Here is a 17,665-nt window from a genome sequence, read left to right as displayed (position 1 = left end):
AGTACATTCTCACTATTCAACAAGTTTTTTTATTCAATTAATTTTTTAAGTAATCTTTACGATTTAATGTGAAAACTATTTTAAAAAAACCAGCTGAGTTGATTTAGAAATTAACTTATGCTCTAATAGGCTATGTTAGACAAAAACTTAATGTTTCCCTTAAATAAGTTAGTGAGTTTACCTGACGTTACCATTGGGAAGAACTTTGTACACATAGAAACAACAGCCATATAGCACTACAGATAATCAAAACACAATCGTAAAAATTCTACATTTATTGAAAACAAAAAATGTAATTACATATTTACAAGACCATGACACCATATAAAATAAAAAAAGATAAGAAACATTTAATGAAATTTAGGCAAACATTCAAAAATGAAGAAATGAACAATTTTTTTGATATGTAAATATTACATTTTAACGTAGCAATTATGACTGAAATCACAACCAAAAGCAACTTTCTCAGCACACTAGTTCTGGGGGTAAAAAATAAAAAAAAAATCACATTTTCGCAACATGATGTAGATTCGGACTGGAAGATTTTCTACATGAAGGGGCGTATAAAAAGTAGATAACACACATGTACAATATCCTCTAAAGCGAATGAGCGAAAACCCCTCTCACAACGAGAGGAATTTCGCTCAGTACTTTGTACAATTCAACTCATTGTTTGAGCACACATTACACAACAGATACCCGCCTGATTAAAGTCTTGGCAAAAAACAAGACAACTCTGTGAAATGGTTTGTATAAGAGCGAGGAAGAGAGATATGGAATATTATCTTTGAAAGATTTGTGCAATGGGAGTGCATGACTTGATGTAAGCTTTCGGACATATGCCACTGCTAAGCATTTATGCATATTTCCCTGAGGAAGTTGGAAAAGAAAATGATTGACCTATCACAATGTTCCAATAACTTTACTTTTCTCTGTAAGGGAGTCATTCCTAGGGGGCCTCAAGGTCAAATCCCCGGTCAACAGCGAACAGGCTCAAACAATAACCCGGAAAGCCAGCCAAAAGCTACTGAGTGAAAGAATTGCCGCATATCACTGCCAAAAATCACATTCGAACAATGAAATTTCGGCACTACAGCTTGAAATTCAATCCGTCCTTAATACTAAAGAATTCAATGCTTAGCAATGGCGTGTGTCCAAAAGCTTACATCAAGCGAAATGCAAGTTATTCTACTCTATTTAAATAACTACGACACGAAGCTGTAGTAGACTTAACCTGAGGCATGTCCACCGTGTCTTCACAAAGCTGCGAGCAGAAATTAGCTCAAATTTTATTTTAAGTCGGTGCCAAAACTTGTAGCAGATCAATTTTTTTGAAATAACTTGCGAACTTATTTAAATTAATTCAACTCTACTGAGGTGTCGCAATATTAAATCGTACGAGGGACGTTCCGAAATTAAGTTCCGTCATTTATTTTTTTTAAAGAGCAGTTGGTACACCAGGGGAAAAAAAAAACACCGTTAAAAGGGAGGTGCGCAGAGCTTCAGGAATAACAACGCGATTTCAAAACTACTCGAGATATCCGAGTGGGGGTCTGCTTACGGAAAAGCATTTAAGAGTTCGCTGAGGGCCGAAAAGTACTTTTGATTTCGGATTGAATTTTTAAACTGTATTTTATAGAAGAGTTAAAATGTCTCAAAGGCGTGTATTTAGAGTGACATTTAGAGTGACATTTAGGCGTAAAACAACCGGTAGAGAGTGTTGAAAGCACTTAAGGGTACTGCCGTGTAATGTTACGGTCACCGCTCATACGCACTGGGAGAAGACTGCGCGCCAGTCCAGAGGAGACACCGCGCTAGAAGCACCAGCGAGCGTCGCGCTTATCATCCCGCCTCACTAACACAGACACGCCCCTTAAGAATCCACATTTGGCAATAAAGTTCCCGTGTGAAAAAAAAAAAAACGAAACTTACTTTTGGAACGTCCCTAGTATTAAGAATTGACGACTTGAAATAAAAAAATTAAATTAATTTCTCTTAGAAAAAGGTCAAATAGGTTTCTAGGATCCGTAATCCAGTTTGTTTGGACAAGGCAAATACAAATTTTTAAAGACGGGACTTCGAATCAACGTCAAGCCATGATATAACGCGAAAAAAAAATAATAACACAGTGTAGCATCTCTTCACAGTGACACATTTCTCGCCAGTTCCAGTGACGAACGAGTAGACTCAGTGAATCCTGGGCGGTCTAAATTCACACTTAGAGTCGGGCCCATGAACTACGCAAGGACGCAAGAACGCAAGAAATTCAATAACGATGTTTTCGAACACCCATTTATGAACTGCATAAAGAAACAAGCGTCTGTGACCTTCCAACTTCTTATCATGACGGCCATATTTGAACTAGAATTACCGAAAACTTCTTTCAAAACACAAGCGTTATGGAAGGCCACAAAATATGTTTTTTAATGATATACATCACGATTAAACTTGTTAAACTTTCACACAGTGAAAAAAATAATAACATTTTAAAATCAAATTACTGTCAATTAATTTTTTTCTTAAGAAACATGAATAATAAAAATATTTGTCTTCGCAACCCTTGATTTATAAACAAACAATGAGGCATGAAACACGTGTGTGTGGTTAGGCGCTACTGGCATACATGCAATGCGTAAAGTTTTGAAGAAGCGTTACGCATGCATTCTCATAAAAATTATTCTCGATTTTTCATAACAACTGTGTTAATTTAGCTGGATGAAAATATTTAAGGATGCAATTATTACACCACTTACAACACAATGCGTGCTTTAAAAATATAGATTTCAATAACTGGGGTCTGATGAACAAATAAAATTCATTTTTGATTCCTACGGATTTAAAATTTTTCAAGTTGTAGGGTTGATGGCGTCTCGCGACTTGCGTTCTTTGTGAGCGACGGTGAATTTATTGCGCTGGTTGCGTCGTTGCGTCGCTGCGTTCATATTCACTCGTGGTTCACAGAATCGACCTCGGGACTGCTCAGGGGAAAGGGGGGGGGGGGGGGGGGTCCGGGCGCAGAACAGCTACTAGCTCGCAGGGGAAGCCTAAGATGTACATCAAGTTCTGTCCCTGCCCGAACACGCCCGAATATTCACCTTCAGCCAACCTCGGGTTTATTTATATATTTATATTTCTCTTTTTATTTGAATGTAGCTATACTAACCTAACTAACCGTCCATAGCGTTTTTAAAGTGTTTTAATGTAGCTAACCTAACCGACCACTTTTTAATATTTGAATTCATTTTTTCCTGCGCAAAAAAAAATAAAACAAATCCCGAGGTTGGCCGAAGGTGAATATTCGGGCGTGTTCGGGCAGGGACAGAACTTGATGTACATGTTAGGCTTCTCAGCTCGCAGAAGCGCAAAGCCAAGGCAGGCGTCTACAGTCTGTCATCATTGGCCGGGCGGATTCGTTGCTAAGAACCACACCTGTTTGGAAATAACACACCAGATCTACGGTTTTCCCTTCAACGAAGAATCAACCTGATCGTAAACTTTAGATAACCGTATCCTCGTACAGAGATACGACTTAGAGCTGGGTGTTGCGTTGTAAACAGAGTAAACACAAGCATGCGAGGAAATTTTTTTTTTTTTTTTTAAATATTCTGTGTATCCAACATGATTCTGAATTTCTTGACGTGACAACGTCTAATAAATCGACGAACGCCGGCTGCACGCACGAAAAAAAACACGACTCATAGTCACGTTCCGCCCGAGCCGAGCGTGCAAGAACCGGCCGACCACCGTGCGAGGAAAATCTTCTATAATATCAAACAGGTTAAGGGCGGGGCTTTTTAAACTAATTGTTCGTGATTATATATTAACAAATTATTAAAATTAAATTTTGCAAAAAACTGTAAATAATATTTGTAAAATTAAAAAAGTATTCAAAATTTTCATCATTTTTTTTCTTATGACGTTATCACGTAAAATTATCGTCCGTAAACCGACTTTACAGACAACCCCCCCTTTTTTTTTTACATTCCAGAGCTGTATAATTTAAAGCAGAACTGCTAGGGATCGCTCCCTGTTGTTTGATCGGTAAGTTGTTAGAGCAGAGGCTGGGGGCCACCGACCCAGCAATAGTCACATGGCCTGGCTCAGCTGACCGGACAGTGTACTCGTCACAAGTGGGGGTCGGCTGACTCCTGGCCGGCGGGGAACTGGGGGGGGGGGGGGGGGGGTAGCCGGGCAGGTGTGCGCTTCTGTCGAGGGTGGCTGTTCTGCGGCCCGGCCGGGGGGCAGGGTAGACGGAGGAGGGAGGAGCAGTTACACTAGCCGGCGCCGAACGAGAAGTACTGCCCCAGCTGCCCCGTCCTGCCGCGCACGAAGGTCTGCAGCTGCTGCGCCGCGCCCTGCAACACGAGCGGCATCTTCGCATCTGCGCATCTTCGCAGCATCTTCGCCACACATCGACACCAGTACCACCAAACACTTGAATACTTGTATACCTACTACTCGCATATACATCATTCCTAAACGGTTTTGTCAAGAAACAAATCTCTTAAGCAGCTGAAAAAAAAATTATTGTGTCTATTTATCTATTTTGATTTTAAAATGTTCGGAAGCTATCCCATACTTTTCTTTTAAAAGTAAATATTTTAGCAATACCCTGAATCCTGCAAGATTTTAGCAATACCCTGAATCCTGCGCGATATTTAGAACTAAGGCCTTGCCTGAACAAGCAATTATCGCAGTTCCCTAGATGATGATAATAACAATGGAGCTACATGAAAAAAAAAGTTTCGTATGTTTTTCAACAAAGTGTTTAGAAAAAAGGGTGCAATATTCAACGTGTGGCGTTGTAATGAAATATCGTGACAACTCGTGGCTTGTGAAACGTACAAGCTATTTTCACTGCGGGTGACCCTTTCAGGTGAAACGGGCCAAACACCTGAAACTGCCGCCTCCCGCAATCGCGTTCTGGCTATACCGCGTCAGTCGGAATTCGATCGAAAAAATTCAGCCTGAAGGCCTTTCCAAATAATGCACATCCTACCTAGAGGGAGGGCCAAATTCTAGTATTTGGAATAACTGGGTGCTATATGTGTTCCAAAAAAAGCCAGAGAGAAACCAGTTTAACAGGTAGTCAATTCCTTTTTTTCCTTTAATAATTATCAAAAAATAATACTTTACGTATACCTCGACTTTACAAATAATATCAGTACTATATATAATGCTGATAACAATGTAGTAATGTTTCACGTTGTTAAGTTTAAAATGCACCAAGCTTATACAAAAAAAAAATAACAGAGCATTTATAACAAACTATCGCCGCAGCGATTCAGTAATTTATGAACACATTAAAATAGTTAATCTGCAATGGGAAATTAGTCCCGATAAACAAGAACACGAGACAACAAATGCTAGCAAGCATTACAATACCAATATAAGAACTAGAAGTATTGCGAGTTATATTGACCCCTCGCGACCAAAGTAGGGACACGTTACATAAGACACATTGAAAGACTAAGACATCATTCACTTATGCGTTAAATAAAACACGTGAATTAGAACACGCGTTGATCTGTGTGTCGCAAAGAGGTTTACAACCTGCTTCGCCCGAGATGAACCTCATGAACCTGCATCTGCAAGACTCGAGGCCCAGGCGGGTGGTGCTTCCCCTGGACGCGCGGCTAGCCCGCCAGACACACCTGTGCGACGGGTTGCCCGCCCTTCAGGGGAAACCTAAACATCTCTCCGCGCGGAGGCGACCGATGACAACCGCCGCGCGCAGCCAATCACAAACCAGCGCGTGTTTGGTTTCGACTCGCACATCCGCTGATAACAATGAAGCCGCGAGTGCCAGTTCTGAGACTATACAGTGTAAAAGAAAATGTTTTCTGGTTATGAAATAATATTTTGTACGAATCGACAATTATTCTAAGTTTTTTTTGTCTTGGTTGATGGGTGGACGACGAGTGGAATATGGTATGATGACGGGTAGATGACAGATGGGTGACAGGAGGATGACAGGTGTGAAGACACATGGGAGGTAGTTGGACAAGGCAGATGACGGCTGGAAGATGGTCAGATTGCAAGTAGATGACAGTCGGGTGACAGGAGGATGACAGGTGTGATGACACACGGGTGACAGTTGGACAAGGCAGATGACGGCTGAAAGATGGTCAGATTGCAAGTAGATGACAGTCGGGTGTCAGGAGGATGACAGGTGTGATGACACACGGGTGGCAGTTGCACAAGACAGATAACGGTCGGATGATGTCTGGAAGATGGTCAGATTGCAAGTAGATGACAGTCGGGTGACAGGAGGATGACAGGTGTGATGACACACGAGTGACAGTTGGACAAGGCAGGTGACGGCTGGAAGTGGTCAGATTACAAGTAGACAGGATGACAGGTGTGATGACACATGGGTGGCAGTTGCACAAGACAGATAACGGTCGGATGACGGTTGGAAGATGGTCAGATTACAAGTAGACAGGATGACAGGTGTGATGACACATGGGTGACAGTTGAACAAGGCAGATGACAGCTGGAAGATGGTCAGATTACAAGTAGACAGGATGACAGGTGTGATGACACATGGGTGACAGTTGGACAAGTCAGATGACGGCTGGAAGATGGTCAGATTACAAGTAGACAGGATGACAGGTGTGATGACACATGGGTGGCAGTTGGACAAGACAGATGACGGCTGGAAGGAGGATGGGAGGATGACAGGTGTGACGACACATAGGTGGCAGTTGGACAAGGCAGATGATGGCTGGAAGATGGTCAGATTACAAGTAGACAGGATGACAGGTGTGATGACACATGGGTGACAGTTGGACAAGGCAGATGACGGCTGGAAGATGGTCAGATTACAAGTAGACAGGATGACAGGTGTGATGACACATGGGTGGCAGTTGGACAAGACAGATGACGGCTGGAAGATGGTCAGATTACAAGTAGACAGGATGACAGGTGTGATGACACATGGGTGGCAGTTGGACAAGGCAGATGATGGCTGGAAGATGGTCAGATTACAAGTAGACAGGATGACAGGTGTGATGACACATGGGTGACAGTTGGACAAGTCATATGACGGCTGGAAGATGGTCAGATTGCAAGTAGACAGGATGACAGGTGTGACGACACATGGGTGGCAGTTGGACAAGGCAGATGATGGCTGGAAGATGGTCAGATTACAAGTAGACAGGATGACAGGTGTGATGACACATGGGTGACAGTTGGACAAGTCATATGACGGCTGGAAGATGGTCAGATTACAAGTAGACAGGATGACAGGTGTGATGACACATGGGTGGCAGTTGGACAAGACAGATGATGGCTGGAAGATGGTCAGATTGCAAGTAGACAGGATGACAGGTGTGATGACACATGGGTGGCAGTTGCACAAGACAGATAACGGTCGGATGACGGCAGGAAGATGGTCAGATTGCAAGTAGACGGCAGTCGGGTGACATGAGGATGACAGGTGTGATGACAAGGCAGATGACGGCTGGAAGGCGGATGACAGGTGTGACGACCCTCACCTGAATGACGCGGCCGACCAGCTGCGACACGCTCCTCGTCATGTTGATGGCGGTGTCCACCAGCGCGTTGGCCGAGCCAGACGAGCTAGACGAGCCAGGCAAGCCGCCCTGCGCACCGCACACGTCACAGCTCACACCTCCCTCCCCTCTCTCTTCCTCCCCCTCGTGCCAAGACCACGTCACGTGACCTCGCCACAGCAGAGTCGCCGCATGGGGGAGAAACTCTAATTACTGAGACTGAGACCCAGGTTTTTGAAGTAGTTATGGGCCCGTCCGCTAGATGCTAGTTTTCATAATATACTGCTGACATAACTACATTCATTTATTAGAAGAAGTAATGTATAAGCTATTATCAGGAAAACAAACCAGTGAAAAATGCACTGTATTTAGGTAGCCACTTAATTTTGTGGTGTGCAAATACAATGAGTTTTTTGCACCTCCTACGCCTTTATTTATTACATGATGGTTTATTACAAAACAGCATCAAGTATTTTCTCATCGATTAGGAGCATTGAAATATACATTTAAAAAAATTAACATCTGAATTAAAATACTGTACAAGGCTCGTAAGACATAATAGTGCAATTTGAAAATTAGGTTTTCCTGCAGTGAACTAAATTTGTTTGCACTCTTAGATAAATAGTACGTCTATTGATTTAAAAAATATATTATTTTTTGGGACATAGGCCTTTACTGATTACGCTGTAGGTCATAGAACACTCTCAAGAACGGACAAATGTAGGAACACACAAACACACAGGAACCAAAACCAAAATCAGCTGATGTCAGAAGTTAAATGCACAGACAGCACAGATAATTCCGTGATAGAAATAAGTCAGAAAAATTCACTTCTTTTTACAGAATATCAGTTTAATCTCATGGTCGGGTTCGCGTCTGTTTGTCGCTTTTATGCTCAGTTGTCGTTTTTTGCCTGTATTCATTGTCCTAGTTGCATCGTATTTGCCTGTATTCATTGTCCTAGTTGCATCGTATTTGCCTGTATTCATTGTCCTAGTTGCATCGTATTTGCCTGTATTCATTGTCCTAGTTGCATCGTATTTGCCTGTATTCATTGTCCTAGTTGCATCGTATTTGCCTGTATTCATTGTCCTAGTTGCATCGTATTTGCCTGTATTCATTGTCCTAGTTGCATCGTATTTGCCTGTATTCATTGTCCTAGTTGCATCGTATTTGCATGTATTCATTGTCCTAGTTGCATCGTATTTGCCTGTATTCATTGTCCTAGTTGCATCGTATTTGCCTGTATTCATTGTCCTAGTTGCATCGTATTTGCCTGTATTCATTGTCCTAGTTGCATCGTATTTGCCTGTATTCATTGTCCTAGTTGCATCGTATTTGCCTGTATTCATTGTCCTAGTTGCATCGTATTTGCCTGTATTCATTGTCCTAGTTGCATCGTATTTGCCTGTATTCATTGTCCTAGTTGCATCGTATTTGCCTGTATTCATTGTCCTAGTTGCATCGTATTTGCCTGTATTCATTGTCCTAGTTGCATCGTATTTGCATGTATTCATTGTCCTAGTTGCATCGTATTTGCCTGTATTCATTGTCCTAGTTGCATCGTATTTGCCTGTATTCATTGTCCTAGTTGCATCGTATTTGCCTGTATTCATTGTCCTAGTTGCATCGTATTTGCCTGTATTCATTGTCCTAGTTGCATCGTATTTGCCTGTATTCATTGTCCTAGTTGCATCGTATTTGCCTGTATTCATTGTCCTAGTTGCATCGTATTTGCCTGTATTCATTGTCCTAGTTGCATCGTATTTGCCTGTATTCATTGTCCTAGTTGCATTGTCGTCAGTCCACCGAGCACGTCTGTGTTGTGATGTTATTCTCACTAATTTCTTCAACGGAATTTAATGTGTTGTATACACATTTTAACATCTGACATCGGCTGATTTTAGCCCTATTTTCTTTTTGCAGTGTTTGTGTATTCACATATTTTCCCGTTCTTTAGGTTTCTCTATGACTTACAGATTATTCCGGGTAAAGCCCGACCAAGCCTCACTTCCTCCTCCTTCATCCTTCTCCCTCCTTACTCCATTCCCCTCCCTCTTTCACCCTCCTCCCTCATCCTTTCTTCTCCCCCTTCCCCCTACCTCCACCATCCTGGACCCTTCTCCCCACTATACTCCATTCTCCCTCCCTCCCCCTTTACATGCCCCTTCACCCCCACCATCATCCACCATTATCTTTTTTCCTTCCCCCTCACTCCTTCTCCTTCCTCCCTCCCCCTCCCTCCTACAACCTCCTCACTCCTCCTTTATCCTTACCCTCCCCTACCTTTTCCCTCCTACTCCCCACACTAATCCCTCCTCCCTCCTACTCTACCCTCTCCTGCCTCCCCCTCCATTCTACTCCCTCCTTCCTCCTCTTATCGACTCCAATATTGGTGCTCAAGGAGCACCATCTTGCCTGATAGATCCCTCTGGAGTACATCATTGTGGCATAGCAGAGGGTGCATCCAGGGGTCTAATGGACCGGTTATTTTCATCCATTAGATCGCCACTATAAGAACGGTGTCGATATCCTACCATTCTCTTCTGGAGCTTTGCTCGGAATAACCCATCCGATTTGGAGCTGCAGTGCAACAGCCAAATCAGAGTCTTAGCCAATTTTCATAAGACGTTCCCTTGCCCGAGTATCCTTACAGCTATGGCATACAGCGTATCCGAAATAATAAACGCAAACAGGCAAGTCTTCCCCAGTGTGATGATTAGAGACCGGAAAAATTCGCGGGTTCATTTCGTGATATGCTAAAATTCAAATAATTATACCATTGTGCTGCTTCTGCTATTTGTTCCACTGTTAACATGTAGGACTCTTGGCCAATCAGAGACCATCAATGAAGTATCCAATCACAAGTTACCCACTTGAGACGCCTCAAAATTTTGCACTCAATGAACAGGCGCCGTTTGCCCAACTAGGGCAGAGGATCACGGAGTATATCCTGGAGGCCATTGATCTCGCGAATTTTTCCAGTCTCTAGTGTTGATCCTCCGCAAGATGCCAGCCGCTCTGTGTAGGGACCACCGGTGTGTTTTCTGCACAGTTGTGCACGGACAATACACCCCATGCACGCCATCACCGGGCAGTGGACGAGCCCCGTCACCGGGTGCCAGGTCAGCGTGAGCACATGCGAGGTGAGCGTGGACTCTCAGTGGTCCGTCCGACATCCGCCTGTCCGTCGCGACGATCCGCGCATCCGCCAAACACTTTCCCATCTAGATGCTGCCAAACAGACCAGAAGGCTAAAAAAAAAAAAAAAAGTGGCGCTAATTTCATACTGCATAATGAAAGTTGAACAAAATGAACTAAAGTTTTCTTGCTCTGATATTTTCAGTTTTACCATATGTAATTAATTACACTTCTAAGTCATGGCCAATTTTTTTTGTATCAGACAACCAATATTAAAATGTGTTCAATTGAAAGTTTAAAAAAAAATGGATAAGCTGAACAAATGAGCAAATTTTAACCCAGTTAAGGTTGACTGCAAATACCTAGATAACATTTTTTCGGAGGTTACAGTTTCATCCGCCCGTGCCCGTCGAAAAGTTGACGCTCGGGGGAGGTTTCTGGCGGACGGCACGGGTGGAATCACGCCGGGGGTGGGGGGTGGAGGGTAACTTCTGATTGGCTCGAGGTCACGTGATGGACGGACGGACGGAAAGACGCGGAGGATAACTGAGAGTCCCAGCTCTAAAGCAAGCGAGAAGCCTCGTTACCACTTGTCGAGGGGAGGTCTTGCTGGGCCTCTTCTTGGGCGCGGCGGCGGGGGGTCTGCCCGTCGTGGACGAGCTAGCGGGGGGCTGGAAGGTCGGTCACAGAGGTCAGTGGCGCACAAGACTCGCAAGCAAGCCACTGAGAGGCTGTCCGCCCCCTCCCCACAAACCCACACTCCAGTTAAGCCCTACAGTACACATGGACGAGAGCCTCACCTCCGGACGGTTCCGAAGTTCTCCGATAAAACACAAATTTGCAAGGATTTATACATATATTTTTTCGATCATAGAGTATTCTAAATAATGCTAACCTAACCTAACTAACCTTTCATTTGAATAACGATAACCAGCAAAGCAAAACAAAATGGCGGACAACACACACGTTGGTTTTGATGTCGAGGGCCGTCCTGGGTGCCAATCATCTTCGGTCGTTTCACACCTTTCTTTAAACCATTTAAGCCACTCAAAAACCTGTGTGCGGGATAATCATTCATTCCCATAGACTTATTTCAGCATTGCATAAGCTTCTGTGGCAGTTTTCCCTAGTTTAACAACAGCGTACCTACCTCCCAACTTCTCAACTAAGTTCAGACGGAGAGAGATTGAAATGTAAAAATAAAAAAAGTTATTTGTAGGAGAGGGGAGAGCGGGGAAATGTGGGAGGTGGTCAAAGTGATTAAGTACCCTGATCTGATTAACGAATTTACTCTCGGCGTCCTTTGAGTGGTTCAGAACTGATATACTCCCCCTGTACGCTGTGGACAGACGGGGAGCCAGCCCAAACACTCGCCTTCGGGCAACATCGGAATTTTTTTATAAGTCGAAAAATGAACACGCAGGTCAATAGAACGGCATGACGTCATCGAGTGACTTAAAAAAATTACTCAAACCATTAAAAACTAAAAAAAAATTATATTGACGAGGATAGCAAGCTTTCGCAGATATTGTCTTGGAAGTTTCTTGGCTTCTGGGTTCCAGCTGGGCATTGCAAAAAAAAATGCCGTCCTGAAGATGGCGACTGCAAATTCGATCGAAACGCCGGTGAAATTTTCATCTTCGACAAGCAACTTGAAAAAAAAATATCGCAGCCAGTATCTTTGTTACGTCTCTATATGCCTGTCAATACCCAAGCTGTTTGCAAGCACAGTATGGACTCAACACGTTACTGCACAGGTGAATGTTAAAACGGTCACTTACAGGCGAAGAAGTTAAAAAAAAAAAATCCTCAATTTACGGGAAGGACAGTGTTCGGGCACGCACGAAAGGATCTGTGTGTTTGAGGTTTCCCAAGGTCGCGCGTACCTAATCTACCCATAATTCCCCCGGAGCGGGACGGACAGCCTCCGCGACCCAGCAGAACCAGCAGAGCTGTGTCCTGCGACAGTTTGTCTGCCTCGCTGGTGCTGCCGCCTGGCGGACGCGCTGGACACTTGACCCCGGACAGCTAGTGTCACCTCCGGCCAACAGATGGCAGCACGCGCACCGACTTGTTGGACCAGAGATTGTGGAAACACGTACAGCTGGAGCGTAAGGTACGCTTCTAGCCGTGAAATGTGAAGCCAAAAGGGGAGTGGTACTACACGTGCCAATATGGCGGCCATTTGTTTACAAATTTATCAGCTGCACCTGTATTGGAGGTTAATTTGGAGAAAAATATCAACTCATATCATTACATTTGTATTATGAAAATTAATTTTGGATTTTTAATATATAAAGTGATATTTTGATCTAATTTTCTTCCAAACAGTTTAACTACAGTTGTTAACAAAAGCAGGCTAGAACAACAGATGCAAATATAAACTAATTTCAGAAATATTGGTATGCGAAAATAAAAAAAAATAAAAAACAGCTTCACGTTCTCACTGCTAATATTCCATCTGTATCCTTTCCTGATCTCCGGTTGGTAGCGCATCATAGTTTAGTGTCTATCGTCAAGAATAAATTTCATTATTTAATATTATCAAATTAGTTATGATTATTATTCACTGTTACAAAAATTTATTTATCTGGAAGCCTTCGAGATATTTAACTCACTTCCATTTACTCAGATTTTGCGCGAAAATAAATGTCGATACTGTACTTATGAGATATTTCTTTGGGTACATCGCTTGCTGTCACGTGGGTTTTTCGCACTTTTTGCCTATTTAGCCGTTTTAGAGTTGTCCGTTGTCAGTGTCCAGCGAATTTGCATCAGGAGGCAAAGCATTTACGAGCAAGTAGCGATTACTTAATCACAAACATGTGCATGAGTTGAAGGTACACAGCCTGGCGCTAGAAAGCCAACCCAGACGCCACTCTACAATAAATATGCGAATAGATAACATAATATCTTAACTGAAAAAAAGTTTCAGGTATCTAGTTAGAGAACACTGAGTCAATATATTCGTTCATAAAGCCATTTGCTTCCAAGCGCCTTGCTGTGACCTTAATTACAGGCAGAACTTCAAACCTTTGTTAACTTCATACACATCTTCATAAACATTGCAGCTTACATTCAGTAGCAAGCATTAGCAGCATTCACATGAAGTACAGTCACAGAAGGAAAAAAAAAAACATTAGCATTCTCGGGTCATGCAGATAATGTTTAATTTCAGCAACGTATCTGGATAATTTGTAACTAGTGGTCTTCGCAAATTTAATGTGGAACTTTTTAACACTGACATTGACAGCGAGTGTGAAAGTTTCAATTAAATAACAGTGATAGTGACTGGCTTTGAAAGTGAAGTGACATTGGTAGTGACAGTATCAGTGACATTGACAGTTACAGTGCATTGAAAATGACAGCGACAGTAGCATTGACAGAGAAGTGAAAGTGTCATTGACAGCGAAGTGACAATGACTGTAACAGTAACATTGAAAATGTCAGTGATAGTGAAAGTGACATTGGCACAGTGACAGTAAGTGACATTGACAGTGGCAGTTGCAGTGAAATTGAAAATGACAGTGAAAGCGACAGTGACATACATTGATAGTGAATAACAGTGTCACTGACAGTGAAAATTGGTAAATGTGTGCCACTGGTACAACTTTTAAAGTGAAATTTCTTCACAGCTGGTAGTATAAGTCTAGACGATGACTCGTAGTAGCATAACGAAGATTGCATCGCTCAGGAGTGGGGCCGACGATGTTGGTGAGGGGGGAAGTTGAGTATCGAGTGCCCCACTCACCACTATCCTTGCAAACCAGAAGCTCAACCGCTCATCCGCTCCCCTTCCAAAAATTCAAAGCATGACTCTGCCCAGAGTTTTCCCTGAGTCTTCGCAGGTTTTGCCTGGGCCCAACTTAGCATAGTTTCAATTTAGATGTATGTGAGGATAGTTAGTCATGACTAGAGACCATAAAAAAATTCGTGGATTCATTTCGCGATAGGCTAAAATTTAAATATGTATGTGAACCTTCAAGCTGCCTTTTCTGTTGGCGCTCTGTTTATCCGGAGGACTCTGGGCCAACGACGAACCCTCTACCTAAGAAGTATCGAATCCCAGCCAAACCAGTTGAGACGACTCACAAGTGAGCAGCCAATGAAAAGGGCGTTATCTGTCCGAGTGTACGGAGGCGTAGTCTACCATGAATTCATCGAAAAACCGAATTTTTTCCAGTCCCTAGATGCATGTAATTTTGCAATTTTGCAAGTAATACGCTAACATTTTACATCTGATTAAATTCACATGCATAAGGTCCGTGGATATGCTCGCGAGGTCATAGCTATGAACCGACCTGAGAGTCGGTTCACATCGAAGATCCCAGTGATCTCAGATCAGCGCGCACAACAACACAATGGTCGAACGACGATCGAACCAGCTCATGACTTTGAGATCACGCCTGCACTCTTGAGGTGCAGCTGGCCATTGGAGTATCAGGACACTTAGAATAAGATGGACTAAGAACATTTAAAAAAAAAATCAATCGGCTGTGAGTAGGACGGGGGAAGGTGTACCTGGGTGGACCTGAGCAGAAGCCCCAGGTCCCCGGGCAACGCCGCTGGGGGCGCGCCCCCTGGCTGGGCTGCCAGCTTCAGTACGTCCTGCAACACAGTATACAGTCTCCCTTTCAGCACGTACTGGAACACAGCATTACAAAATGTGACTAACAGTAGACTATCCTATCACACACCAAACTCCGATGCCATATTACTAGAGACCGGAAAAATTCGCGGGTTCAATGACCTTTAGGATGGACTCCAATATCCTCTACACACTCGGGCAAATGCCAACTGTTCATTGGCTGCTGACTTGTGAGTCGTCACGACTCGGTGGCCCTGTGATTCGACACTTCTACGAGTGAGGGTACTCTAATTGGCCCCTCAGTCCTCCAGATCAACAGTGGACCAATGGCAGAAGCAGCGCCAAGGATATAAATTATTTGAATTTTAGCATAGCACGTAGTGAACCCGCGGATTTTTTCAGGTCTCAATGGATGGCTGTGATCGGTGCGCCGAACAGTGGACGTGCGCCTGGAATAAACCCGGGTAGATACGAGAAACACTGAAAAAGCTACAGGGTTTCAACACACAGCTGGTCTGGAAAAAATCTTTTCGCGGAAGAATTACACGTCCCTGAGTACTTGTCCCGCCACACACGAGGCGCGGTGTGACAGCGTGACTGCCGTGGGATCTCACCTCGACCTTGAGCCCGTCCAGACCCCCGGGTCCACCGGCGTGGCTCCCGGTGAAGGAGGCGAGCACGTGGTGGCTGCTGGTGGAGTCCTTGCCCTGCAACACCGCATCAACCCCCTCCGCTCACGACAAACACTTAACAAACCTGACCAGTTCAAGGCCAGCCTGCTCAAGCTAAAAATTCCTAATCACCCTCCACCACAACCCTACCCCCCTTTTTTAATCAAACGCAGGGCTGCACAACACACGAGATTAACGTTAAAAATTAAAAAAAAAATCATCTCCCACAAAATTAAATTAAATTTAATTGGCCATTTTTTCTGTCATGAATGCTTCACAGAAAAAAATTAAAAAAAAAAAACTACAAAACTTCATATTACAGGAAATCAAAATAGGAGGTTAGGGGTCGCAATCAGGTGACCTGGGACTCCTGAACGGGCCTCGGGGTTTCGACGCCAAGTTCGGTCACTCGGCTCCTGGGGTTCGCTACTGGCGATGATGATATCCCTGTCAGACAGTAAAGTAAACTGAATAAGGGATTGATCCCCCTTTTGGTTTGTTGACCCAGCCCTCCTAGCGTGAGCCATACCGGCCTGGGGACCCACACGGGCGTGGATACGGAATACGCAGTACACGCTAAACAGGAGAGGTGTTGGAGATCCGGCTATGACCAAAGGCTGAGGCTACCAATCTCAGCATAGACACCACCTTCACCCCCCCGCCTCACTCAGCTGACCAGACAATTGGCTGCATCCTGAGCCCTATAGACTTCATCAGCACTGCTGGCGGCTACCCCGTTCTACCTCTATCACACTGGGACCCGGTGAACCCGTGGTCCGGTGGAGGTCCTATCCGAACCTCTCCTAGCTGTCCGGCATAGTACCGGTCCCCTGTCAGACAGTGTCAGCAATGACTGCATGGGGTTGCTTCGTTAAGGCAATGATACTGAGCCCCATCCACCCCACACATCCTTTTTCCCCCCCGATAACACCGCCAGACCCGGTGAAGCTACCTCATGTTTAACGGCTAAATATGCTTATTTTCAGACATATAAACATCCTCCAACTTTCTTTCAACGATTCTATACATTTTTATATTGGTTTCCACTGTATAGCACAGAAGAAAAAACAGAAATGGACAAGAAAGATGAATACCAAACTCACAGAGAAAAAAAAACATTTAAAACACAACATATACATAGATAAAAATAACTTATTCTAGATATTCGATCCGCGTACCTTATATAAGTAATCATACATACATATTTGATAATTACGTGTCCTGCGGGAGGACCTCACCTGGTTGTGCAGCAGCGCCAGGAGCGCGAGGCTGGACGGGTCCTGGCCGGCAGCAGGACTCGCGCCTTCCGAAGTCACTCCTTCCGCCTTCGCCTTGCAAACACCGAGGTTGTTCATCACAGCCGGGAGCACCCCGAGCAAATAACCCCACTTTACCCCGCCAAACCCCCCCCCTCCCTCAAGCACTCGCCATCTTCAGCGCAGACCGGCGAGAACTCCCACCGCCCTGAAGATGACGACTGCAGTGTACCGACCGAAACGTCGGCGAACCCCATTCCCGAGCGACTTCAGGCCTGAGATCCTCGTCGTTTCAAAAAAATACTGTGCGATTTTCATTTTACAGCCGTGTTTCTGGAACAGTTGGACAGGCGTAGCTTTGAATCATCAGCGAAATAGCTATGCGAAGCACGCTAGACTACATATGTACTCTGGAGATATAGCACACCATGGTTAAGGATTTTTTTTAACATAGCGCTATTGCTGTATACACTGTATGTCATACGAAACCTC

At 44.0% G+C, this 17,665-nt stretch overlaps 1 protein-coding gene across 2 annotated transcripts in view; it reads right to left on the bottom strand.

Annotated features, from left to right (window-relative positions):
* Positions 1-260: 260 nt before the first annotated feature.
* Positions 261-17,665, bottom strand: part of LOC134541143 (mucin-19-like) — a 103,454-nt gene continuing 86,049 nt past the window's right edge. The window contains exons 16-21 of one of the 2 annotated variants that reach the window (XM_063384354.1): positions 17,156-17,248; positions 15,861-15,953; positions 15,180-15,266; positions 11,246-11,329; positions 7,500-7,607; positions 261-4,355 (exon numbers count right to left, since the gene is read on the bottom strand). In XM_063384354.1, the coding sequence (XP_063240424.1) occupies positions 4,275-4,355; positions 7,500-7,607; positions 11,246-11,329; positions 15,180-15,266; positions 15,861-15,953; positions 17,156-17,248 (546 nt within the window). In that variant the 3' untranslated portion in view covers positions 261-4,274. The remainder of the gene's footprint in view (positions 4,356-7,499; positions 7,608-11,245; positions 11,330-15,179; positions 15,267-15,860; positions 15,954-17,155; positions 17,249-17,665) is intronic. The other variant, XM_063384355.1, reaches the window with a different exon arrangement.

Source organism: Bacillus rossius, chromosome 18 (assembly GCF_032445375.1).
Source record: "Bacillus rossius redtenbacheri isolate Brsri chromosome 18, Brsri_v3, whole genome shotgun sequence".
Taxonomy (NCBI): domain Eukaryota; kingdom Metazoa; phylum Arthropoda; class Insecta; order Phasmatodea; family Bacillidae; genus Bacillus; species Bacillus rossius.
This window is presented reverse-complemented; position numbering and strand designations above follow the sequence as displayed.